The sequence below is a fragment of the Lutra lutra genome, chromosome 6 (genome assembly GCF_902655055.1).
Source record: "Lutra lutra chromosome 6, mLutLut1.2, whole genome shotgun sequence".
NCBI classification, from domain to species: domain Eukaryota; kingdom Metazoa; phylum Chordata; class Mammalia; order Carnivora; family Mustelidae; genus Lutra; species Lutra lutra.
The window spans coordinates 130,002,102-130,029,887 of record NC_062283.1 but is presented as its reverse complement, the minus strand read 5'-3'; the positions used below and the strand labels follow the sequence as shown (position 1 = coordinate 130,029,887).

Here is a 27,786-nt window from a genome sequence, read left to right as displayed (position 1 = left end):
GGACTTCATCAAAATAAAAAGCTTCTGCACAGTGAAAAAAACAATCAACAAAACCAAAAGACAACCTACAGTATGGGAGAAGATATTTGCAAAGGACATATCCAATAAAGGACTGGTATCCAAAATACATGAAGAACTTATCAAGTAACACCCGAAATACAAATAATATGGTTTAAAAAAAAATGGTCAGAAGACACGAACAGACATTTTTTCCAAAGAAGACAACAAGATGGCCAACAGACACATGAAAAGATCCTCAACATCACTCATCATCAGGGAAATACAGATCAACACTACAATGAGATATGACCTCACATTTGTCAGAATGGCTAAAATTAACAACACAGGAAACAACAGGTGTTGGTAAGGATGTGGAGAGAGGGGAACCCTCTTGCACTGTGGGTGGGAATGCAAGCTGGTACAACCATTCTGGAAAACAGTACGGAGGTACCTCAAAAAGTTAAAAAGGGAACTACCATATGATCCAGCAAAGCTCTATTAGGTATTTATCCAACAATACTAAGCCAAAGGGATACAAGCACTCTGATGTCTATGGCAACATTATCAACAACAGCCAAATTATGGAAAGAGTCAAATGTCCGTCAACTGACAAACAGGTAAATAACAGTGATATGTACACACACACACACACACACAATGGAATATCACTCAGCCATAAAAAAAATAAAATAAAATCTTGCCATTTGCAACAATGTGGATGGAACTAGAGAGTATAGCGCTAAGCAAAATAAGTCAGAGAAAATACCATATGATTTCACTCGTATGCGGAATTTAAGAAACAAAAGAGCATGGGGGGGATGGCAAACCAAGAAATTGACTCAACTATAGAGAATAATCTGATGGTTACTAGAGGGGAGGAAGGGGGGTGATGAGTTAAACGGGAGATGAGGATTAAGGAAGGCATGTGTTGGGACACCTGAGTGGCTCAGGCAGTTAAGCATCTGCCTTCAGCTCAGGCCATGTCTCAGGCAGGGTCCTGGGATCAAGTACCACACAGGATCCCTGCTCAGCAAGGAGCTTGCTTCTTCCCTCTGCCTGCTGTTCCCCTACTTGTGCTCTGTCTCTGACAAATAAATAAAATTAAAAAAAAAAAAAAAAAAGAGGAGGTGTTGTGATGAGCACCAGATATTATATGTTAAGTGTTGAATCAATAAATTCTATACCAGAAACTAATATTACACTGTATGTTAACTAACTAGAATTTAAATAAAAACTTGGAGAAAAAAAAAAAGAAATAGGTGTGTGGCATCTTTACAATCTTCAAAAACTAAAGCTTTTAGGCAGACAGTCGCGGCTTTGCTATGCTGCCGACCACTCCCTTGGCAATGTACTCAGTAAACTTTGATCTTCTTTGTTCTGCTCAGGTGATGTCTTTCACCGCCCACTGCCGGTTTCCACCTCATCAGCTGCCCCACATTTGGGGGCTCCCATCTGACTGGGAGAGACCACATCAGGTGGCCCATACGGGAGTCTTTGTGCCCCCACTGCCTGGCCAAGGTTACTCCTGAATGAGGATCCAAAGCCCCAGGGGGAAACAGCTACACTGCCCTTGCCCAAAAAGATGAGGGGATTCCCCTCTTGCTCTTGGGAAGGATTCTTCCTTTCCTCTCCTTTCTCTTTCCAGCCTTCCAGCAATCTAACCAGAGTACTCTTCAGACCACTGAAGATCTCAGGCCACAGGGTGGCTCCCTGGTGTGATCTGAAGGTCTGAGGGCAAACAGGTCACACTGCCCAAGCCTGTGAGGGCAAAGGACCCCTTTCCTCTCCTCTATTCAATAAACTTCTATCTCCTTAAAAAAAACAAACAAAAACTAAAGCTTTTATATATATTTTGCTCAGATTACATTAGGTGTGTGGGTCTTTTTCAATGTTAAAGATTTGGCAAGCTTAAGAATCTACAGGACATACTCTACCACATAGAAATGCTGACCTATCTACAAAAGACTTAATCACATATGCATTAAGATCAAACAAATATAAGCTTTCATTAGACACATTTAAAACTACCCGAGATGTGAAATCTCTTACTTATATAAGATTACAACTACACATTAAAACCAGGGGCTCTAGGTAGTAAATATTACATTTACTTACTTACTTACTTACAAGTCAAAGGAGGAAGTATGGGAGATTACCCCTGAGAAGAGCCAAACAATTATTTTAAAGAAAAAAAAAAATGTTGAATTGGCAACCAGATACATTTTTTTTTTAAGATTTTATTTATTTATTTGACAGAGAGAGATCACAAGTAGACGGAGAGGCAGGCAGAGAGAGAGAGAGGGAAGCAGGCACCCTGCTGAGCAGAGAGCCCGATGCGGGACTCGATCCCAGGACCCTGAGATCACGACCTGAGCCGAAGGCAGCGGCTTAATCCACTGAGCCACCCAGGTGCCCCCATGGCAACCAGATACATTAAATGACTAAAGGATACTTTTCACTGGCTGTAAGTTCACCAATCACAGGAAGATGAGCCCTAGAGATGAAACAGTGGGGAGGAGGGAAAAAGGACAGTATTTCTAAAAGGGAGAGGATCAGAAAGAGAACAAAATAGAAAACTCGTGAAAGTAATTTCATTCTCAGATAACCAAAAACCCAGTTAAGTAAAAGATCCTGCTTCCTGGCTTATGATGCAGAAGCAAGCCAATATTTTATTTGGAAGACCATCTGTATTACAAACTATAATTAGGGACACAATACATAGGCAGTCTACGTTTTCCAAACTTCTGTTCTTTACTCGCTTATAAACTTTTGGAAAAAGTGTTTAACAAAGAAGAGGTGGCCGTCAAAAGGGATAATTCCTTTTTAGTTCCTATAACCATGACGCTGGGCTGGCCTGTCTTAGCGGCCATCACACTCACAGTCTACTTCTGAGAGAACCTCCATAATCACGGGAGCCCTGAATGGTACCTTGGGCAGAGATCTATCTTTACACTGGCTAATAGCCTCCAAAAAACCTGGTATGAAGCTCTGCCCAAACAGGGATAAAGCGACTGGGTTTCCCATCAGGGAATTTAAACCACAGATACAGAAAAAGAATAGATTGGTAGGACAAACGGAAGTAGAAACAGACACAGAGGAAGGAACAACAGAGTAAGCAAATTACATGAACAGAAGAGCACTGGAGTAAGAATCAGCAGGTGCCTGTGACTCCTGACAGTCTAGTCACAAACGCTCTCAGAGCGACTGAGGCAGAGCCTCAGGCTCTGGCCCCGGGAGACCTGGCTGTATAAGAGAGAAGCCCTTCACTATTATTTGCATATGTAGTCTATTTTAAATCTCCATTTCATTCTGTAACCTAGATGAATCCCTAGCCCATTGAACCAAAAGATGTTAACGCAATGACAGCATTTTTCTTTCTATAAAAATAAAACTATGTAAGTATACTCTAACATGCCTCTTAAAAAGTAAAATAACTTCGATTCGAGTTTTTAAATCAAGCACTACTAACCTGTTATATATTACCTTTCCTCTAAAGACCTCGTAATAATAGGATATTGGTATGTGGGTGAGGATGGTTGGCCAGTCAATTAAAGGAAAACTAGATTCTTTTTTTCTTTTTTGTTTTTTATTATGTTATGTTAGTCACCATACAGTACATTGTTAGTTTCTGATGTAGTGTTCCATGATTCATTGTTTCTGTATAACACCCAGTGCTCCATGCGGAAAACTAGTTACTTTGGTTGAACCATATTCTAACTCTTCTTACTATTAATACCTCATAATTTAAAGAAGACACCGCTGATGACAGTGGCTTCTACAATGGGATAAGGAATGGGAGTTTTCAAAATGGATAAAAAACCTCAACATGAGGCAGGAATCCATCAGAATCCTAGAGGAGAACATAGGCAGTAACCTCTTTGACATCGGCCACAGCAACTTCTTTTAAGACATGTCTCCAAAGGTAAAGGAAACAAAAGCAAAAATGAACTTTTAGGACTTCATCAAGATCAAAAGCTTCTGCACAGCAAAGGAAACAGTCAACAAAACAAAGAGGCAACCCACAGAATGGGAGAAGATATTCGCAAATAACACTACAGACAGGGCTGATATCCAAGATCTATAAGGAACTCCCCAAACTCAACACACACAAAACAGATAATCACGTCAAAAAACAGGAAGAAGACATGAACAGACACTTTTCCAAAGAAGACATACAAATGGCTAACAGATACATGAAAAAATGTTCATCATCACTAGCCATCAGAGAGATTCAAATTAAAACCACATTGAGATACCACCTTACACCAGTTAGAATGGCCAAACTTAACAAGACAGTAAACAACATGTATTGGAGGGGATGTGGAGAAAGGGGAACCCTCTTACACTGTTGGTGGGAATGCAAGTTGGTGCAGCCACTTTGGAAAAGAGTGGGAGATTCCTTAAGAAATTAAAAATAGGGCTACCCTATGACCCTGCAATTGCACTACTGGGTATTTACCCCAAAGATACAGATGTAGTGAAAAGAAGGGCCATCTGTACCCCAGTGTTCATAGCAGCAATGGCCGCAGTCACCAAACTGTGGAAAGAACCAAAATGCCCTTCAACGGATGAATGGATAAAGAAGATATGGTCCATATATACAGTGGAGTATTATGCCTCCATCAGAAAGGATGAATACCCAACTTTTGCATCAATATGGACAGGACTGGAAGAGATTATGCTGAATGAAGTAAGTCAAGCAGAGAGAGTCAATTATCATATGGTTTCACATATTTGTGGAGCATAAGGAATATCACGGAGGACATGGGAAGATGGAGAGGAGAAAGGAGTTGGGAAAAACTGGAGGGCGAGATAGACGAACCATGAGAGACTATGGACTCTGAGGAACTAACTGAGGGTTTTGGAGGGGAGAAGGGTGGGAGGTTGGGTGAGCCTGGTGGTGGGTATTGTGGAGGGCACGTATTGCATGGAGCGCTGGGTGTGATGCATAAACAATGAATTCTGGAACACTGAAAAGAAATTTAAAAAATAAAGATTTTTAAAAAAGGAATGGGAGTTTTCCTGTTATCTCAGAATTTCAGTAAAAGCTCAAAGCTAAGAACAAGGAGAAACAAGTTCCCCTACATTCTAAAAAAAGGTATTAGTCATATCCACACAGGAATTACTTTAAGAAAAAAAAAGAAGCAAAAACAGCCCTAAAACCAAAGTAGAACTGAAGAAAGTAATCGAGGTAGAAAGCTGTTAGCTAAGTAAGGAATGTGGTAGCATCTCCCCCACATAAACCTCAAGCCAAAAGCAGCTGGACCCCAAGGGAAGCATCCAAAGAGATTAGGATTGAGTGTATGATGAGATGGGCATCCCCCTCTCCAGCGGGATGCTTGTTTAGGTGAGGAAATCCACACACAGTTACCAAAGCAGACTATAGAAGTTTCCATGGAAGAACTTGTTGTAGGTCTCCATGAGCTAACTGAAGCTGGAACAGGGACTGGAAATAGGAGATGCTATGCTGTGTGTTATGCTTCCTGTGGTCTAAGTAGATACCATGAAAGGTGTACTGGGTAGAGCTGCCCTGACAGGAGCCCAGCCAAGAAGGTTAAGTGCAAAGGCAAGGGCTACCGGCAGAATGCAGTGGAGCAAGGGGCTCAAGCAGATTCATAAGAGGTCCAAAAGCAGAACGGTGGGGAGGTCCCCATGGGAGCCCAGAAGAACCCACCAGTGAGCCCCTCAACAAAGTGCTAGCATGTCAGTGTCTATCACACAAAAGGCCCTTAACTGTTCACTTAAGAATTTGCTGTTTTGCTCTAATCTTCCATCCTCTCATCCTGACCCTAGAGAAGCCAGGCAAGCAGACACAGGAGGAGGAGGGAAAGGGGAAGAACAAATCATCCCACCTTCTGCGCTACTGATCCTGGGACAGGCCTGAGCTAGAGGGAGGGGGAATTTTTAAATTGTACAATCTTCATTTAGACTAGATGGCGTCAATCATTACCTAAATATGAAGGTATATGAATCCCTCCCCCAAAGGTAAAAGAAAGCCATGGAGCATTAAAAGGTCAGGAATGGGGATCTAACAGAGCTTGTTTAAAGGAACTGGTGAGAAGGGTGCCTGGGTGGCTCGTTGGTTAGGTGTCTGCCTTCAGCTCAGGTCATGATCTCAGGGTCCTGGCATGGAGCCCTGCATCAGGCTCCCAGCTCAGCTTCTTCTTCCTCTTTCTCTCCCACCCACTCATGCTCTAATAAATAAATAAAATCTTAAGGGGAAAAAAAAAGAAAAGGAACCGGTGAGAAATTTTAAGCAGTTTCATGATTATACCGACTGCATTATTTAATCCATTTTATAAAATGCTTATTTTTAACTGTTCCTTCTTTAATATCACACAAAACTCACCTTTGAAAAAAGGCCTCCTGCCTCTATCCTGTATCCTTTGAGGTCCTCCTGTAGTTTCTGCAAACACTGTATGACTCTTCTTTGATGCTTATCCTCCTTTAGCTCATGAGCTTTGATCAGAAAGTCATAGTGGTCCAGTGGGCCATGGCAAACAGCCAAAGCTTTTGAATAAACCTCTGTAGCCGCAATCGGAGATGTAATCTCAGGTGTCTGAACTGTATAGGCTATAAATAAAAATATACATAAAATTTTAGACTCCCTTAAATAAAGAGATTGCATAGAACTCCATAAGTTTCTTAATGGTCACATTAAAACCTTTCCTTTTCAAGTATATACATGTGAACAGTTATTGTAAATCTCATTCTGATAAAAATAGAACACATTTGGGGGCACCTGGTGGGCTCAGTCGGTGGAGGGTGAGCCTCTTGATATCCGTGTCATGAGTTCAAGCCCCACCTTAGGCATGGAAACTACTTAAAAAAAATAAAAAAGATAGAACACGTTTTGTTCAATGAATATAATTATCTCATTCTAATAAAAGAGTAAATCTCAAACCCTTAAGCTATCATTGTAACTCCACTTCTAGAAAACCTAACCTGCTATATAGAATGCTTTGCCTCCACTCCATTAAATGGGCCACCTGCATTCATCAGATCCTTCCCCCACAGCAGGGCTGGCACCTTTGAGTTAAGCCTCATTCTGGTTCTTAAGTATCAAGGCAGACACAGAGATTAGTCACAAAGGGTTTTCTATTGCCCCTGTATTCCCTACCGGAAACCATACAGCATTCCAATATTATACTGATTTCAATGCTTGTAAGATTCCTTTCCTTGGCCATGACTTTTAAGTTGAACACAAAGAGTTGAAACACAGCAGAGTGTCTGTTTCAAAGCAGTGAGGTTTTCTGATCCTTTTTTAGCCTCTCCTGGGAGAGAAATGATTGGCCATGGCAAGATCAATCATAACTCTATTCCTTATCTGGGCCAGGTACAACGAGCAAGTAACTCCCATTCTATTTTTATTTTTTCTTTTATGTAAGTGTAATTGATATACAATGTTCTATTAGTTTCCATTGGACAACACAGTGATTCAACAATTCTATACCTTACACCACTCTCACCACAGTAAGTGCAGTTACCACGTGCCACCATTTAAAGTTGTTATAATATTATTGACTATCTCTCTCTGTAGTTTTAAGAAGCAACAATAAATAGCAGAAAACTGGCACTTTTTTTATTTTTTTTTATTTTTTTTTTTTATTTGACAGAGAGATCACCAAGCAGGCAGAGAGGCAGGCAGAGAGAGAGGAGGAAGCAGGCTCCCCGAGAGAGCAGAGAGCCCGATGCGGGGCTCGATCCCAGGACCCTTGGATCATGACCTGAGCCGAAGGCAGCGGCTTAGCCCACTGAGCCACCCAGGCGCCCCCTGGCACTTTTTTTAGACAGGGCTGGCGCCCTTCTTTGAATCAAAGATTTTGCAAAGATACACTGCCATTATTATCCTTGTTTCACTGAATACCGTGTTTCCGTTGTTTCAGTAATAGGAAAATTACATACCCTAGGGGGGAAATTAACAGTCAATGTTATTTCCATCTTTTTCCCAAGAAAGGAAAGAAAATCCTAAATAAACCATGAGTGTTGGGGAGAGGGCAGGGCTGTCTTCTAATAGCTATTCTTCCTTTCTGAATAGTTTTAGCTGGGTACAAGGCTGCCCAGTTAAATAACCCATTTCTGGCCTCTCCAGCAGCCAGGCACAGCCCTATGACCAGTTCTAACCAATGGGATGTGAGCAGAAACATGTGCAGCTCTGGTACATGCCCTTAAAGAGAAAGGCTTGCCTTCCTCCCCTCCCTCCCCATCTTCTAGTTGGAATGTAAGTGTGACGCCTGCAGCTGGAAGAGCCAGCCTGGCAAGGAGAGGCCCACAGAATGCTGAGCAAAGCAGAGCAAAGTTCTCCAACAATGCTGAGCTGCCAAACCAGCCCTGGGCCACCTACTGGATTTTTACATAAATAAATAAACTTCTCTCTTGCTCTTCAACCAGGTCCTCAGCCAATCATCCACTGATACTACTCACTTTGTAGAGCAAATCTCTAATCCATCCCCTCCCACTCTTCCTCATGCTAACCACCCTAGCTGGGGCTCTCATGATCTCTGGCTTGGCCTCCCTGCCTCTGATCACCTCCACTGCCCCAAATTTACCACTAACGATCTGGAAAATACCTTCCATCAACTACACAGATGATGTTGCTAAAATCCAAACTGGGATTTTATTAATATTTTTCTTAAAATTCATCTCATTGTTTAAAGGAGTGGTTTTCAAACATCAAACATAATTTTAACAGCAGCATCTTTTTTTCTTTTTCTTTCTTTTTTCTTTTTTTTTTTATACACAAAACTTTCCACACAATCCTGAATTTATTAAAAAGAAAAACGGGAGAGGGGGCACAAAATCCCATGCTCTTCACATCTCCCTCATTTCTACAACTGTACCACCCCCACTTCCAAAGAAGCCCCTGAAGCCCCATTTCCACTTGATAGAAGCACATTAAGTACAAACAGTGTACAGAAAAGAGTTAGCACAGCAGACCTGAGATTACTGTCCTTAGAAGGGTTTGCTTGCAAGGTAGGCTCTTGGCTGGGAACTTGGATTCCAAGAGGGTTCCCGCCAATCCCAGAAATGGAAAGAGTGACTTACTGTGCCTACACTGTTTGTACCATGTACAAGCTACGTGGTTTATGCTGAACACCTAGTTTCCTTCTATACGGCCAGATTTTTAATACATGCTATGCAAAGAGAAGCTATGAGACCACCAACCCCCACCACCACCCTAGGCATTCAGTCTCTAATGAGTTTCCCTAATAGACAACATTTCACATCTGTTGTCATAGTTCATTGCTGGAGAAATTAAGTATTTCTTATGTGACTCCACTAGAAGACTCCTAGAAGCTTGGACCTAGTTTCTTCCAGATTTTGCCCAACATGGCTTTCCCGTTGGCTGACTGTGTTTATATCCTTTTGCCGTAATAAATCATAGCCACAAATACAACTATATGCTAAGTCTTGTGAATCCTCCTAGCAAATCATCAAACCTGGAGGTAGTTTTGGTGATCCCCAAAAAGAGTGTCCTCATTCAAGGATTCAAGAAATTCATAATAGGGCCCCAGCCTGTATTTCCAGACAACTTCCCCTCTACTCTCCAAAAAGCAGCCATTGATACAAGAAATGATTGTCTACCACATGTAATGTGTAATGGGGTAATAGAGAGTGCCAGGGTTTTTTTATTGTTATTTCAAGAGGGGGTGGCAGGAAAAAACTGTAGTAATGATGTATCAAGATTAACTGGCATTAGCAAGTAAAATGAATTTGGATACAGAGAAACTGGTTATGAAACTACTCTAAGTGGGAAATAATCAAGGCCCAAATTAGGTTGGGCAAGAGCAGAAATGTCAGGAAGCTAGTAAGAATGGAAAAATGCAAAGGTAGCTTCAATAATGTGAGTTGCCTTCTAGTCAAAAGTATGACTTACTGTGTCCCAAACACTTTCAATTCCTTCATTTCATAGTCATGCCTTTGTTCATACAGATTCCCTGACTTGGACATCCTCCTCTTCAAATCTCTACCAGCCTAATTTCTCCCTCACAAAATCTCACCATCCTTCAAAGTCCCTCAGCTCCCTAATATCAAACCTCCAGACTCGCCTGTATTTGCCCCATCCATTTCTCTTTCCTTAGCCTTGGAGTTACTGCCCATTCCAGCAAGGATATTGATGCTTCCTTATCCTCTAACCAGTGGCCTTCAAATTTTGAAACCCTTCTGAGTATTCACACACATATATTCAACTGAAAAACAAATTTCATGAAATAAGCGATTTAGTAAGAGTATGAAATGGTTAACAACAACTCCCCCCCACACACACACACACAAAACACAACTATGCAAGGGGTACCTAGGTGGCTTAGTCGGTTAAGCATCTGCCTTCAGCTCAGGTCATGATCCCAGGGCCCTGGGATCGAGCCCCATGTTGGGCTCCCTGCTCAGTGGAGAGTCTGCTTCTCCCTCTCCCTTTGCCTGCTGCTCAGCCTACTTGTGCTTGCTCTCTATCTCTCTGTCAAATAAATTGAAAAAAAAAGAAAAACTTTTTTTAAAAAAACTATGTATGATATACTCTGGTATTTTAATGTATATTTTACTATATATATTCTTATATACATGACATATATCTGTGCCAAGAACCACTAGATTTAGTTATATTAAATGCCATATATTATACTTCTGTACTTTTTGTTTTCTGTCTGTCCCCACCAGAGTAGATGTTTGAGTATATGCTCTTTGAGGACAGGAATTTTTGTCTGCTTTATTCAATGCTGTATTGCCCAGTGAAAAGCGCCTGGTACATAATTGGTGCTTATTAAAAATGATCTTGAATCCCCTCCCTTCCTACCTTTCCAGAGATGTCATTCTCTTCATTAAACAGCCTTGTATTATGTCATCAACCTTCCCCCTCTCTACCCGCTTTTTTACACCAACTCAACCCTTTCCTGTCTTAAAATTATAATAACAAAACCTCATTGATCCCCCAGTCATGAGACATCTGCTCTACCCTCCTTTCCTTCACAGCAACATCACTTGAAAAAGTTACCTTTATTTTTTCTGGCAACTCCCTCACATCCTGCTCAATTCCCAACCCACTATGGTCAAGATTCTACTGAGATAGCTTCTGTCAAGTCCATCCAAGACCTGCTGTTGCCAAACCCAGAAGTTGCTCCTCAGTCTTCATTTCCTTTTCACAATCACCAAATAGCTAATTTTTAAAATTAGTCATTGGAAAGATCAGGACTGCGAGCAAAGTATGTTGTTTCTCTTGGCATCTGCCTTTAGAGAGGATTACTGTTCTTTGCTTCTACTTTTATTTTTTACTAGCCTAACATCTTTATTTAGTACTATATACTTCATTTGCATTTTTTTAAAAAAGGAAATCAAGGCACACTGAAGATAAGACATCACTTGAACTAGTCAGCAGACATAAAAAGAGAAATAGCGGTTATCCAGTTTTGCATGTAAGGAGCCTGAAAGTTGCAATTCCATCCTAACAATGAAAAAGCTGAACAGACTGAAAAACCAACATCTCTTCTCAGCTCCATAAGACAAGGGAAGATTCAGGGCAAAGCACTGCCCCCCAGATTAAAGAGAAGTACAGGCAAATACAGACAGCAATGGCTTATAAAAGCAGAGACTCGTAAGTGGAAACCAGGCAGGAAAATCTAAAACCTAGTTGAAAAATTGCTAGAAGCTCAATATGGACAACTCAAGAGTTAAAAACTCCAGTGGTACCCAGTTATAGAGGGGCACTCACACTTTTCTGAATTTTATCTATAGGAATTCAACAGTTCTTAGTGAAGTATGGGAAAATCCCCCTATGCTTCTGGCATGGACAGAAGACAGGGGAAAAGAAACATTTCTTTAAAAAGATTTTACTTTTTTAATAAAGATTTTATTTATTTATTTGTCAGAGAGAGAGAGCACGCACAAGCAGGAGGAGCAATAGGCAGAGGGAGAAGCAGGTTCCCTTCTGAGCAAGGAGCCTGATGTAGGTCTCGATCCCAGGACCTTGGGATCATGACTTGAGCTGAAGGCAGACACTTAATGGATTAAGCCACCCAGAAATCCCTAAGATTTTATTTTTAAGTAATCTTGAAACCCAGTGTGGGGCTCAAACTCACAACCCTGAGATCAAAAATCACACTCTCCACCAACTGAGCCACCAATTGAAACCATTTTAAAATATACCAGAGCACTCTCTTATTCCTAACAAGGCCTGCCCTTGGGGGAAGGTAGTTAAGGAACCTAACCTGCTAGGTATTGTCAGAGCCTATTGACCTGGGGGGAAAGGAAAATACCCAACTCCACTCAACTCTAGCCTTCCATATGGGAGAAAGGAAATACTCAACTCCGGCCCACTCGTGCTATCACACCAAAGAGGGAAGAAAAAACATTTCTGAAGCTCATAATCTAGACACATGGGCTCCCTAAAACATGGAGATGTAATTATAGGACCATAAAACACTTCCTCTCCCCACGTCTCACCATATTACCGAAGGCCTATTTACAGCAATTCCTTTTACTCGGTATATCATGCCCAAGAAAAAATTACAAGATATACTAAAAGGCAAACAACAATTTGGAGAGATGAAACAAGCATCAGAACCAGACATGGCAGGGATGTTGGAATTACCAGACCAGAAGTTTAAAACAACTATGGTTAACATGCTAAGGGCTCTAATATATAAAGTGGATAGCATACAAAAACATCTGAGCAATATAAGTAGAGAGATGAAAATCCTACGGAAAAAAAAGGACCAAAAAGAAATGCTAGAGATTGAAAACACTGTTAACAGAAATGAAGAATGCTTTTGATGAGATTAGTAAACTAGACACAGGTGAGGAAAGAATCTTAGCACTTTAGGACGTATCAATAGAATTCTTCAGAACTCTGAGGCAAAGAAAGGCTGGGGGGGGGGGGGGCGGCAGGGACTAAAATCCAAGGACTATGGGACAATTGCAAAAGGTGTAGCATAGGGGCGCCTGGGTGGCTCAGTGGGTTAAGCCGCTGCCTTCGGTTCAGGTCATGATCTCGGAGTCCTGGGATCGAGTCCCGCATCGGGCTCTCTGCTCAGCAGGGAGCCTGCTTCCTCCTGTCTCTCTGCCTGCCTCTCTGCCTGCTTGTGATCTCTCTCTATCAAATAAATAAATAAATAAAAATCTTTAAAAAAAAAAAAAGGTGTAGCATATACATTATGGGAATACCAGAAGAAGAAGAAAGAGAAAGAAACAGAAAAAATACTGGATACAATAATAACAGAAGTTTCCCAAATAAATGACAGACACCAAACCACAGATCCAGGAAGCCAAGTAGAATAAATGCCAAGAGTATTATACCTAGACATATAACTTTTTTAAACTACAGAAAAATCAAAGATAAAGAAAAAGTCCTAGGGGACTAGGATGGCTCAGTCAGTTAAGCATCTCACTCTTGATTTCAGCTCAGGTCATGATCCTGACATGGGTCATGACAAGCCCCAAACAGGATTCCATGCTGGGAATGGAGCCTGCTTAAGAGTCTCGCTCTCACTTTTCTTCTACCCCTCACCCCTCTAAAAAAAAAGAAAGAAAGAAGAAAAAAAATCCTTAAAGAAGCCGAAGAAAAATATACCTAACCTATGCTTCTCCTCAGAAACCTATTCAAGCCAGAAGAGAGTAGAGTGAAATATTATTGGTAGAAGAAAACCTACCAACCTAGAATTCTGAATCCTGCAAAATTACCTTTCAAGAGTAAAGGAAAGGGGGGCACCTGGGTGGCTCAGTGAGTTAAAGCCTCTGCCTTCAGCTCAGGTCGTGGTCCCAGGGTCCTGGGGTCGAGCCCCACGTGGGGCTCTCTGCTTGGCGGGGAGCCTGCTTCCTCCTCGCTCTCTCTGCCTGCCTCTCTGCCTACTTGTGATCTCTATCTGTCAAATAAATAAATAAAGTCTTTAAAAAAAAAAGAGTAAAGGAAAAATAAAGACTTTCTCAAATAAAAAAATTAAAGGAATTTTTTGCCAGAAGACATGCCTTGCAAGAAATGTTAAATGAAGCTCTTCGGAAAGAATAAAAATAATATGAGTCAGAAAGCCAGATCCATAAAGAAAGAATGTTTAAGAAGGAATAAGTGAAGGTAAAATAAAACTTCTACTTTCCTTATTCTTAATTGATTTAACACATAACATGTAACATTCACCAAATAGACCACATTCCAGGCTGTTAGACACATCTTAAAGTTAAAAGAAATCATACAATGTCTGCTCTAGACAACAACAGAATTTAACAAGAAATCAGTAGCAGAAAAACAACAGGAAAATTCTAAAATATATGGAGATTAAACAATACACTTCTAACATATGGGTCAAAGAAGAAATCTGAAGAAAAATGTAAAAGATCTAACACCCTTCCAACTCAAAATGGATCATAGACTTAAACCTAAAACACAAAGCTATCAAATTCCTAGAAGGCAACATAGGAGAAACATAAAAGACACAGAAGAAACCTACATAAATAATCTTGTATAGATACAACACCAAAGGAATAATCCATGAAACAAATAATCAATAAGCTGGACTTCATTAAAATTTAAAACTTTGTTCTGTGAAAGCCAATGTCATGGCATCATTAGAAGTCAAGACACAAAATGGGAGAAAATATTTGCAAAAGACCCATCCGATAAAGGACTGTTGTACAAAATATACAAAGAACTCTTAAAACTCATAACAAGATAACAAACAGTCCAATTTTAAAATGGGCCAAATGGGGCGCCTGGGTGGCTCAGTGGGTTAAGGCCTCTGCCTTAGGCTCAGGTCAGGATCCCTGGGTCCTGGGATTGAGCCCCACGTTGGGTTCTCTGCTCAGTGGGGAGCCTGCTTCCTCCTCTCTCTCTCTCTCTGCCTGCCTCTCTGCCTACTTGTGATCTCTGTCAAATAAATAAATAAAATTTAAATAAATAAATAAAAATGGGCCAAAGACTTTAACAGACACCTCAGCAAAGAAAATATACAGATGGCAAAGAAGCACATGAAAAAATCTCTACATGGTATGTCATCAAGGAAATGCAAACTGAAACAACAATGGCAAACCACGATACACCTATTAGAATGCCAAAATTCAGAGCACTGAGAAATGCTGGCCAGAATGTGGAGCAACAGAAACTCTCATTCATTCCTGGTGGGAATTCAAAATCCTAAAACCACCTTGGAAGATAGTTTGGCAGTTTCTTACAAGAATAAACATACTGTTACTATATAATCCAGCAATCATGCTCCCTGGTATTTACCTAGAGGAGTTAAAAATTTAAATACACCAAAAAACTCTGCCTCCAGATGTTTACAGGAGCTGTATTCATATTTGCCAAAACTCGAAAGCCATCAGGACATCCTTCAGTAGGCAAATGGGCAAATAAATTAGTATATCAAGACAATGGAATATTATTCAGCACTAAAAAGAAATGTGCTACCAAGCCATGAAAACACATGGAGAAAATTTAAATGCCTATAACTAAGTGAAAGAGCCAATTTGAAAAAGCTGGATATTATAAGGTCAGACATTCTTTTTTTTTTTAAAGATTTTTTTTTTTAATTTATTTGACAGAGAGAGATCACAAGTAGGCAGAGAGGCAGGCAGAGAGAGAGAGGAAGGGAAGCAGGCTCCCTGCTGAGCAGAGAGCCCGATGCGGAACTCGATCCCAGGACCCCGAGATCATGACCCGAGCCGAAGGCAGCGGCTTAACCCACTGAGCCACCCAGGCGCCCCAAGGTCAGACATTCTAACTATATGACATTCTGGAAAGGGCAAAACGATGGGAACAGTAAAAAGATCAGTGGTAGACAAAGGGTGGGAGGCAGGGAGGAGGGAAAAGACAAAGCACAGAAGATTTTTAGGGTAGTGAAAATACTCTGTATGATTCTGTAACGATGGCTACACTTCATTCATTTTGTTCAAGAGTGAACCCAAAGGTAAAGCATGGACTTTAGGTAATTATTAATAATGAGTCCTCATGGATCCATCAGTTCTAACAAATGTTAACACTCTGGTGGGGGAATCCATGCATGTTTGGGGGAAGGGGAGTAGGAGGAATATGGTAAATCTCTGTAGCTTCCTCTCAATTCTGCTATGAATCTAAAACTGACCTTGTGGGGGAGGGGGGAGTCTAAAAAAGAGAAAATCAGGCAGACAAGACACTCAAGGCTGAGAGATTGGCCCGCTTAGGCTTGGAGAGCAGCTGTAAAGATTGAAACACAAAAGACTTCTCAAAAGCGGCACTAAATGAAATCTGTTACTACATCAGTGTACACAAATTATGGGATGCTGCTGCCATATTATTTTGATTTGTATTAATCTGTCTTATTGTACTCCAAATGGACAGTGGGCAAATGCCATTCTGAAGCTCCACACATTGATCTACAAACATAAATGGAAGATTTTAGAGGCCCATAAAGCCTGCACAGGCTACTATCTCAATTTTGTACCTTATTTTACTAATTTCTCCTAAATAAGTTTTAGGAAGATTCCACGAAACTCCAAAGCCCATGTGCCGCAAGACTTAAGTCGATATCATGATGTCCTCCTGTCTGAATGATCACAACTTCCTAGATAGTATTTTGACAATTATTTCCATCTACATACACCCACCCCCAAGAAAAATAGTTTCACCAGCCTTTGACTGCATTTGTGATTACTTTTTTTTTTGGGGGGGGGGGAGTGAACATAACCTCAAGATTTTACTGTCTTCATATTAAGCAAGACATGAAACTTAGAACTGGGTCATTTGACCCTTTCTCTTCTTATCACCTCCCAGTTTAAAACGTCCTAATGGCCAGCACTGTCTAGATCTGCAGTTGGGCTCAATGCATTCAAGCATCAGTACCACCTCCTTTGCTTTTTAGTTTTAGCTTTTTCCCAGAAAATCTGCTTAGTCTGCTACCATAGCCTCTTTGCTTCCTGTAATAAGGCTGATGCGGCGAACAAAGGCAAAAGAAAAATAATTAAGTTTCCTTATAACTTACGGCCCATTGACAAGTCCTTGAGATAGGCAGAATGACCTTCGTCTAGGAACTCAACTGCCTCAATGTTAATACTTTGCTAAGGACAGAAGGCAATCTCAACTTAACATTATCCTGACCTCCAGGATCCTAAAAGTCTGCTTTAACATACAAAAATCCCTTTGGAAACTTCCTTTTTCTCTACCCCTCCCCCCCAAGATATATGTTAGCAATCATCCTCCAAGAGTATGGCCTAGTGATATACATCTGAAGGGTCTCATGACTAAGGTTTTACTAGACAGTAGTAAAGGACCCCTCAAGGTTCTGAAAACCTTGCTTCCAAATTCCTTCGAGATTTACACCATCTGTAACCCCCTCCCAATTTGAAAGTATATAATCAGCTACTCCTCACGACCCCAGTGCAGCTCTTTCCTGCCTACGGGTCCTGTCCCTGGGCTTTATTTAATAAGACCACCTTTTTGCACTGAAGGCATCTCAAGAATTCTTTCTGGACTGTTTGCTCCAAACCCCAACACCTCCACATCGAAGGCCACTTTCTCTGGGTATACAGAGAATCTTTGCCCTTTTTGTCCCTTGTCACTCTGTGCCCCACTTCTTATACGAAACGTCATGGTTTTGGGGAATGTTCACCATGTTTGTTTGCTGGGGCACTATTAGCAGGGAAAGCGACTGTTCCCAATTTCTTTTCCTTGGTTCTAGTTCTGCTTTGATAGAGTAACATTTAAAAACAGACAGATATCCAGGGAAAAAAATAAAGCAGTATAAAGTATTGAGAGCATAACTGTGCTTTAATCTGGGTCTTCAGTTTCCAAACTGGTCTCTTTGCTTCTACTTAAAAAATATATATGTAATAATTTTATTGAGCCATAACTCACACACCATACAATCCATCCATTTCTGCTTCTACTTTGCATTCCTACCATCTTATTTCTATAGAAGTAATCTTTTGAAAAATCATGTCATGCTGTTGATCAAAACCTACTTATTCTTACTCCTGTTTGTAAGTCTCCACTGTTTACTATGGTTTATAAGATCCTAAATGATCTGGTCCTTGCTCTTCTTTCCGACTTTATCTTAAAATGTATCCCATTTTGTTCATGTAAATCAGCCACATAAACTTATGTTTTCTCCCTCAAAAATGTAAAGCTTATTTCCATGTTCACTTAAGGGTTTTGCCAGAGCTCTTCTCTCTATCTGGGGGTGTTTTCCCAGATCGTTCTCAGGGCGGACTCCTTTTGGCATTCAGGTGTCAAGGTAAATGTCCCTTCCATAGGAAGGCTTTTTCTTACAACTCTTAGGAGTCCTCAGCCATTCCCTAGCATTGTGCTTTTTAAACCTTAATGTGCAGATGAAATGCCCAGGTTTTTTGTCATACTGCACATTTTGATTCAGACCCCTGATGTGGGTCCTGAGATTCTGTTTGTCTGTTAAACTCCCTGGGGATGCCCATGCTCTTGGTCAGTGACTCTAGGATATCATTTTTATTTTCATCAATATACTGATCACTGTCTGTTCCTTTCTTTAATTTTTTGTGTCTTTCCCCTTGACTGGAGTGAAGGCTCCACAAGGAAAAGAATTTTTTTTTTTTCCACTGATAGTACCTTAGATATAGTTGGTTTTCAATAAACAGTGAATGAGTGAACAAATTTATCCACGGATTTTTTTGGTTATTTGTATAATAGGGTTATTATGAGGATTAATAAATATAATTATGTCATTACTTACCCTAGTCCCTGGCACACAGTGACTGCTCAATAAAAGTGAGCTACTTTTAATAGATTTTCCTTCTAAAACTCTAAGTTTTGGCAGTTCTTTAAAACAGTTGTTCTTAACCAGTTTTTGTTCACAAACTTGTTTGAAAATCTGAAGGAGGCTATAATATATTTAGAGATCTTGCCTCAGAAAAAATACATAGTAACTCATATACATACACATAATTTTCTTTAAGTAGGCTCCCAGACCTTCATGGATCATATGTTAAGACTTTTTAAAAAAAAGAACTGTATGTTATATAACAACTTTTGCCAGGGCTATTGGTGACAATTTGCCTTTTTCTAATTTCTTTTACAATTGTGCTGTTCAGTTGACTCTTCTTTCTGCATTATAGGCTCCCATGTGCCATTAAGACAAGCATGACTGTATATTATTTATTAACGTGGTGAGATTAGTTAACCAGAGCATATTAGCTTGTTGACAGAAGAACTTCAGAAGAATTTTTTTTCTTCCAAATTAGCTTTAAAATGAAAACTTAAGAATTGGCGGAGAAGAAACCCAACTCTTGCTCTGCCCCCATCCTTGGCAATGCAGTTCGGGGCCAAGACACAGACAGGGACAAGAGCCAGAGAGAGATTCTCCTGTGCAGAGAGCCAGCTACCAGCGGGCATGCTGCAATCCTAGAAGTAATTCTGCAAACTGCACTGATGAAGACGGACCGATACTCAACCTACTTCTGGGTGAATCCAACAGAATCTTCCCTCCAAGCCCTCAACCCTTCTTCAATGACCAGATCCCGGAGCTGGAATGATGTCTTCCCTCTTCCTGAGGACTATTTGGGATCTGGCTCTGGATCAGGATGTGGAAGTGGCTCTAGACGTGGCTTCCTAACTGAAACTGAACAAGAATACAAACCAGTAGATGAACACAATGCTTTGTATTACAACTGCAGGCCCCTCAAGAGAAGTCTGTCTTCAGACAACTGGGACTTGGGCAAGATGGACCAGAAAAGACAATTTTATTAAATTAGAGGATTTCCCATCTTGATGCCAGGCAATGCAGTCAATATATTTTATATACCATAGTTAAACAATTAATTTTGGAACAAAAGGTTTTTTAGAAATTTTAAAAATATCTGAAAAACTTTAGGTTTTATCTCCCCCCCGCCATGAATTCTTAGTGTCCTTTACCTATCCCATTGTCCTAGAAAATACTTGTTTCCTTTGTATCATAGTCAACCAACATCACTATGAAGTTAATTAGACTGCCCATGTCCATAAAATTGCTTTAAAGAATAAGTTATGCTGTTTTTTTAAAAACTCCGTTTGAGAAGCAAATTGACAGTATTTTGGCAGTGTTTCATATCTCAGTCTTCAGAAACCTGACTCTAGTTGTGAATCGTAGATATGCCTCAATTCTTATGAAAAACCCAGATGCAGCACAGGGTGAATTTATAGAGTGGGTATTTGACAATTCCAGATAATTCTAATGTCACCATTGCACGTGCTTGCAGAGCTGTGGACATTGTTGAGAAGTGTGATTGCTGTTAAATTAGAAACTGAAGACCCAGATTAAAGCACAGTTATGCTCTCAATACTTTATACTGCTTTATTTTTTTCCCTGGATATCTGTCTGTTTTTAAATGTTACTCTATCAAAGCAGAACTAGAACCAAGGAAAAGAAATTGGGAACAGTCGCTTTCCCTGCTAATAGTGCCCCAGCAAACAAACATGGTGAACATTCCCCAAAACCATGACGTTTCGTATAAGAAGTGGGGCACAGAGTGACAAGGGACAAAAAGGGCAAAGATTCTCTGTATACCCAGAGAAAGTGGCCTTCGATGTGGAGGTGTTGGGGTTTGGAGCAAACAGTCCAGAAAGAATTCTTGAGATGCCTTCAGTGCAAAAAGGTGGTCTTATTAAATAAAGCCCAGGGACAGGACCCGTAGGCAGGAAAGAGCTGCACTGGGGTCGTGAGGAGTAGCTGATTATATACTTTCAAATTGGGAGGGGGTTACAGATGGTGTAAATCTCGAAGGAATTTGGAAGCAAGGTTTTCAGAACCTTGAGGGGTCCTTTACTACTGTCTAGTAAAACCTTAGTCATGAGACCCTTCAGATGTATATCACTAGGCCATACTCTTGGAGGATGATTGCTAACATATATCTTGGGGGGGAGGGGTAGAGAAAAAGGAAGTTTCCAAAGGGATTTTTGTATGTTAAAGCAGACTTTTAGGATCCTGGAGGTCAGGATAATGTTAAGTTGAGATTGACTTCTGTCCTTAGCAAAGTATTAACATTGAGGCAGTTGAGTTCCTAGACGAAGGTCATTCTGCCTATCTCAAGAAACTTAATTTTTTTTCTTTTGCCTTTGTTCGCCGCATCAGCCTTATTACAGGAAGCAGAGAGGCTATGGTAGCAGACTAAGCAGATTTTCTGGGAAAAAGTTAAAACTAAAAATCAAAGGAGATGGTACTGATGCTTGAATGCATTGAGCCCAACTGCAGATCTAGACAGTGCTGGCCATTAGGACATTTTAAACTGGGAGGTGATAAGTTGTTCATTTTAACAGCTTTAAGTTTTCTTTGTAAAACTTGGATTCGTTTGAAAATTCATGAGTGAGGGGCACCTGGGTGACTCAGTTGGTTAAGCGAATGCCTTTGGCTCAGGTCATGACCCTGGACCCCCAGAATCAAGTCCTACATCAAGCTCCCTGCTCAGTGGGGAGTCTGCTTCTCCCTCTGACCTCTCCCCCTCATGCTCTCTTTCTCCCCCTCTCATTCTCTCTCTCAAATAATAAATAAAAGCAAAGAAAAAGAAAATTCATGAGTGAAAAAAAAAATTCACAAGTGACAGAATTCTGAACGGTAAAGAAAACTAACACTATGAAGTACCTATTATGTACTTAGCACAGAGCACTTTCTGTACATTATCTTCTTCAAAAAAAACTGAAGTAGGGGCACCTGGGTGGCTCAGAGGGTTAAAGCCTCTGCCTTCAGCTCAGATCATGATCCCAGGGTTGTGGGATTGAGCCCCACATCGGGCTCTCTGCTCAGTGGAGCCTGCTTCCTCCTCTCTCTCTCTCTGCCTGCCTCTCTGCCTACTTGTGATCTCTCTCTGTCAAATAAATAAATAAAATCTTAAAAAAAAAAAAAACCCTGAGGTAAAAAAATAATAATAATTTTTTTTTTTTTAAATCTGGAGACGCCTGGGTGGCTCAATCGGTTAAGCAACTGCCTTCAGCTCAGGTCATGATCCCAGGGTCCTAGGATTGAGTCCCACATTGGGCTCCTTGGTCAGCAGGGAGCCTGCTTCTCTCTCTCTCTCTCTCTCTGACAAATAAATAAATAAATAAATAAAATCTTTTAAAAAAAAAACCTGAGGTAGCTATTGTTGTTATTCCTTACAAATGAGGAAACTAAAATAACTTAAAAGGTTAGAAAACTCAAGCCAGGATCTGAAGCTAAGTGACCCAAACCACCAGGATGTCACTCTCATTAACCATAATGCCATCGATAAGTGAAGGCTGTGCTCCCACTCATCGTAGCCAGGCAACAGAAAATCAAAACACAAACCTCTTTCAGGCCTTCCACTTTGAGTACTCAAGCCTCTTGGAGCAACCACCAACACCCTCTCCTCCTGGATCTCCATCCTCCTCAAGCCCAGCCAGAGCCCTGCCCCGAATGCACGCTAGGGTCAGCCTGCCTCTGCTCAGAAACAGGACTTCCAAAACCCACCAGCAGCAGCTTTTCCTATTAAATGCCCCAAACTGGGGACGCCTGGGTGGCTCAGTTGGTTGGATGACTGCCTTCGGCTCAGGTCATGATCCCGGAGACCCGGATCGAGTCCCGCATCGGGCTCCCAGTTCCATGGGGAGTCTGCTTCTCCCTCTGACCTTCTCCTCGCTCATGCTCTCTCTCACTGTCTCTCTCTCAAATAAATAAATAAAATCTTAAATGCCCCAAACTGAAGTGCTAGAGGAAAGAACTCCTCTCCCTCTATGAATCAAAAAGCCCTTATATTTCACATTGTTGGCTTCTATGGTTTTGACAAACCAGACTTACGTAAACCTTTTTGAGCTTTGATGACAAAATATGAATATATTTGGCACTAAATAAGACAATGGCCTAGCCCTCAAACATGAAGAGGACACAAAGCTGGGACACAAATCTGTGCTGGATTACAATCCTGATTCAAGAGGATGTTGACGTGCTACAAAAATTGGATGAAACTCCCAACATAAAATTTAACTAAGGTGCATTTAAGTTCAAAAGTTTAATTAGACTGAAAAGAATCAATGAGAAACCTATGAAATAAAAGAACTGAATTCAGTCAGCAGCTAGACAAATATTTATAAGGCATCTATAGAGTGCAAAGGTCTGTGCTAAAAACTTCTAATACAATCCGGGGTGAGCTGGAAAGACACAGTTACTGCTCTCAGAATACAGTGCACTGGGAGAGATACAAACAGGCAGATCAACATGTCTAATGAAGTATAGGAGGTAGTAAAGGAAAGAGGAGGATGCTAGGAGATCATAGAGCTGGAGCTAGTAATCTAACCTAGGGACGTAAGGAAGGGTACTCGGAGGAAACGACATTTCAGTCAAGAGTAATAGGACATGGGGCGCCTAGGTGGCTCAGTGGGTTAAAGCCTCTGCCTTCAGCTCAGGTCATGATCTCAGGGTCCTGATCTCAGCGGGAAGCCTGCTTCCCTTCCTCTCTCTCTGCCTGCCTCTCTGCCTACTTGTGATCAGTCAAATGAATAAATAAAATCTTTTTAAAAAATTAAAAAAAAAAAGAGTAATAGGACAAATGGATGTGAGCCAGGCAAGGGAGAGAGGTAGGGAGGGAGGGAATGAGAGGCACTGGCCTGAAAGAAGGCTCTGAAACACAATGCAACACTAGAGAAAATGAAACAAGTTCAGTATGACTGAGCTACAAAGTGGAAAGGAACCAACCAAGAGATGAGCTATTAGAGAAATTATAAAGGAACCAGGTGACACAGGGCCTTGAATGATAAGCAAGTTGAATTTAACCTTGAAGACAGTAAGAAGCTACTTATGAGTTTTAAAGAATGCAGTAGCTGGATTATGTCCCCTCTTAAGCAAAAAAAGTTCACTGGAAAAATATCTTAACAGTTTTATCTTTCTAACATGCTAGCAATAACCAGTTGGAAAATACAATAGAAAAAAAAGGATCCTACTTACAATTACAATAAAAGGTCTAGGAAAAAGATGAGTATTATCTTTGTAAGACTTATATAAAAAATCTCAAAGGCATAAAAGAAAATTTGGAAAAATAGACATGATATTATTAGAAACACACACAACTTTACCAACATTGCCAATTCTTTAATTCTTCACAATTTACAGATTAAATACAGTTCCATTAAAAATCCTCAGAAAAGGGCGCCTGGGTGGCTCAGTGGGTTAAGCCGCTGCCTTCGGCTCAGGTCATGATCTCAGGGTCCTGGGATCGAGTCCCGCATCGGGCTCTCTGCTCAGCAGGGAGCCTGCTTCCCTCTCTCTCTCTCTCTGCCTGCCTCTCCGTCTACTTATGATCTCTCTCTGTCAAATAAATAAATAAAATAAAATTAAAAAATCCTCAGAAAATTGTGAAGAAGTAATGAGGGAATCTTGCCTACCAGATGTGAAATATAAAACATTATGATCAAAAGATAAATTAATAGGGGCGCCTGGGTGGCTCAGTCAGTTAAGAATCGAAATCCTGGCTTCAACTCAAGTCCAATTTGGGGCTCCTGAGCTCAAGGCCCGCCTCAGGATCTGCGCTCTGCTCTGTCAGCTAGAGATTCTTTCTCTCCCTCCCCGCCTGCCCTTTCCCCCCTTACATGTGCACACATGCACTCACACGCTCACTCTCTAAAATAAATAAATCTTTTAAAAAAATGAATAGAGAGGTGCTTGGGTGGCTCAGTGGGTTAAGCCTCTGCCTTCGGCTCAGGTCATGATCTTAGGGTCCTGGGATAGAGCCCCACATTGTGCTCTCTACTCAGCAGGAAGCCTGCTTCCCCCTCTCTCTCTGCCTGCTGCTCTGACAACTTGTGATCTCTCTCTCTCTCTCTAATAAATAAATAAATAAATAAAATCTTTTAAAAAATGAATAGAATACTCAAAAAAAGTCTTCATGGCATAAATATATAATAAAAGAGGGAAGCATAATAAATCACTGCTCTTGTATCATCTAACTTACATTTTTGTTATTCATCTTGTCTGTCCCTCTCAAATAGACTACAGGCTACACGAGGATAGGTTGTTCAATTCACTACATTCCTAGCACTGACAATGCCTGGCATATGATAGGCACAACAATAAATAATTGTTAAATAAATAAATTAAGCAATGGGAAGCAACAAATTAGTCAACAAGTAACATCCTGACCACTGGAAGACAACGGAAAAAAAATAGATTATCCCTTCATACTACATACCTAAATAAATTCCAGGTGGTTTTAAAATATAAATATTATATTCAAACAAGAAACTACATATGAATATTTATTTAGTATTTAAATCTGCAAACTATGGCCTACAGACCAAATTCAGCCATTCCCATTAGTTTATGTACTGTCTATGACAGTTTTCACACTACAATACCAGAGTTGAGTAGTTGCAACAAAGACCATATGGCCTGCAAAGTCAAAAATATTTGTTATCTGCTCTTTTACCAAAAAAAAAAAAAAAAAAGTTTGGCAATCTCTGATCCATTCTCCTAATAGCTGTGGACTTTCTAAACCCAATCCTGTCTGGACATCACAATCACCTGTGAAACTCAGACTTAATGAATTCCAGTTAAATGCCAGTGGGGGGTGCGGAGCCTGAGTGGCTCAGTTGTTAAGCATATGCCTTCAGCTCAGGTCCTGAGCTGGGGTAGGATCAAGCTCTGCGTCAGGCTTCCTGCTCAGTGGGAAGCCTGTTTCTCCCTCTCCTACTCCCCCTGCTTGTGTTCCCTCTCTCACTGTGTCTCTCTCTGTCAAATAAATAAAATCTTAAAAAAAAAAAAAAAAAAAAAAATATATATATATATATATATATATATATATGCCAGTAGGAAGGGATCAAAAACCTAAATGTAAAGAACCATAAAATACTCAGAAGAAAACATAATTGTAAATCTTTACAACTTTATATTAGGCAATGATTCTTAGAAATGACATCAAAAAGCAACCAAAGAAAAAATAAACTGAACTTCATCAAAATTAAAACTTTTATACAAAGAATATTATCCAGAAAGTGAAAAACACCACCCCTAGAATGAGGAAAATATCTGCAAATCACGTATCTGCTATGGAACTTGGCTCCAGAATATATAATTTTTTTTTTTAAGATTTTTTATTTATTTATTTATTTATTTGACACACAGAGAGAGATAGTGAGAGACAGAGCACAAGCTGGGGAATGGCAGGTAGGCAAGCAGAGGGAGAGGGAGAAGCAGGCTCCCCACTGAGCAAGGAGCCCAATGTGGGACTCAATCCCAGGACACTGGATCATGACCTGACCTGAAGGGAGATGCTTAACTGACTGAGCCACCCAGGCGCCCAGAATATATAAATTCTTACAACTCAATTTTATAACACAATTTTTTAAGTAGGCAAAGAATTTGAAAAGACATAGATACACGAATGGCCAATAAATACATGAAAAGATGTTCAACATGAGTAATCGATAGGGAAATGCAATTCAAAACCACAAACAATGATACTTCACACCCACTAGGAGAGTGAAGATCAAAATGACAATAGTAAGTGTTGAAGAGGATATGGAGAAATTAGAACCTATTACTGGTGGGAATGTAAAATAGTACAGGTACTTTGGAAAACAGTAACAGTTCCTCAAAAAGAGTTATGACATGACCCAGCAATTCTACTTCTAAAGTACACACCAAGGAGAAATGAAAACACACGTCCACACACTGTATACACAAAATGTTCATGGCAGCATTGTTCGTATTAGCCAAAAAGTGAAAAGTCCATCAACTGATGAATAAAACATGGTATATCCATCCACACAATGAAATATTATTCAGCCATAATAAGGAATGAAGTACTGATAGATACTACAACTTGGATAAAACTCAAAATAATTCTGCTAGGAGAAAGAAGGCAGAAGAAGACCGTGTGTTTTTATGGTTCCATTTATATGAAATGTCAGTAGGCAAATCCATACAGACATAAAGTAAATTAGTGGTTGGCAAGGGCTGGGGGCAGTGGAGGAGGGGCTGACGGAGAGGAACAGGTATTGGCCCCTAATGAGTATTTGCTAGTGCTGAGGTCTCCACAATTTTGTGAGTATTCTAAATATCCTGAATTGCACACTTTAACAGGATGAATTTTAGGGAATATGAATAAAATTCCCTTTATTCAGGGAATAAATTTTAGGGAATATGAATTCCCTAATAAAACTTTAGGGAATATGAATTATTTAGGGAAAAACAGAAATTTTTCCCTAAAATTTAGGGAATATGAATATAAATTTTAGGGTATATGAATTATGAATTTTAGGGAATATGAATTTTTTAATTAAAAAGTTCTAAGGAAAATTCTAACAGGAATATTCCCAATACATATGTATTAAAAAAAATACCTTGTACCCAGTATAATATAAAGATTATTTCCCAAAAAGCCCAACAACCCAATTTTAAAAGGGACAGAAGTGGGGCACCTGGGTGGCTCAGCTAGTTAAGCGGCCCACTCTTGATTTTGGCTCAGGCCATGATCTCAGAGTCATGAGATCAAGCCCCATATCAGGCTCCATACTCACTGCAGAGTCTGCTCTAGATTCTCTCTCTTCCTCTACCTCCCCCCACTCACACTCTCACTCTCTAAATAAATAAATAAAATCTTTAAAATAAATAAGTAGGGGCGCCTGGGTGGCCAGTGGGTTAAAGCCTCTGCCTTTGGCTCAGGTCGTGATCGCAGGGTCCTGAGATCAAGCCCCTCATCAGGCTCTCTGCTCAGCGGGGAGCCTGCTTCCTCCTCTCTCTCTCTCTGCCTGCTTCTCTGCCTACTTGTGATCTCTGTCTGTCAAATAAATAAATAAAATAAGTAAATAAATAATAAAAGGAAAAGAGTATCAACAATTACTTGACAAAATAAGATACATTAATGGTAATAAACACATGAAAA

General features: G+C 40.3%; 1 protein-coding gene across 3 annotated transcripts in view; it reads right to left on the bottom strand.

The window, feature by feature from the left end:
• AFG1L (AFG1 like ATPase) overlaps positions 1-27,786 on the bottom strand; it is a 231,639-nt gene that overhangs the window by 181,372 nt on the left and 22,481 nt on the right. For all 3 annotated transcript variants that reach the window (XR_007128171.1, XM_047734093.1, XM_047734092.1), the window contains one exon: positions 6,350-6,573. Coding sequence is in view for 2 of the 3 variants with exons in the window: in XM_047734093.1 (XP_047590049.1) it covers positions 6,350-6,573 (224 nt within the window). In the remaining variant the exon portion in view is untranslated. The remainder of the gene's footprint in view (positions 1-6,349; positions 6,574-27,786) is intronic.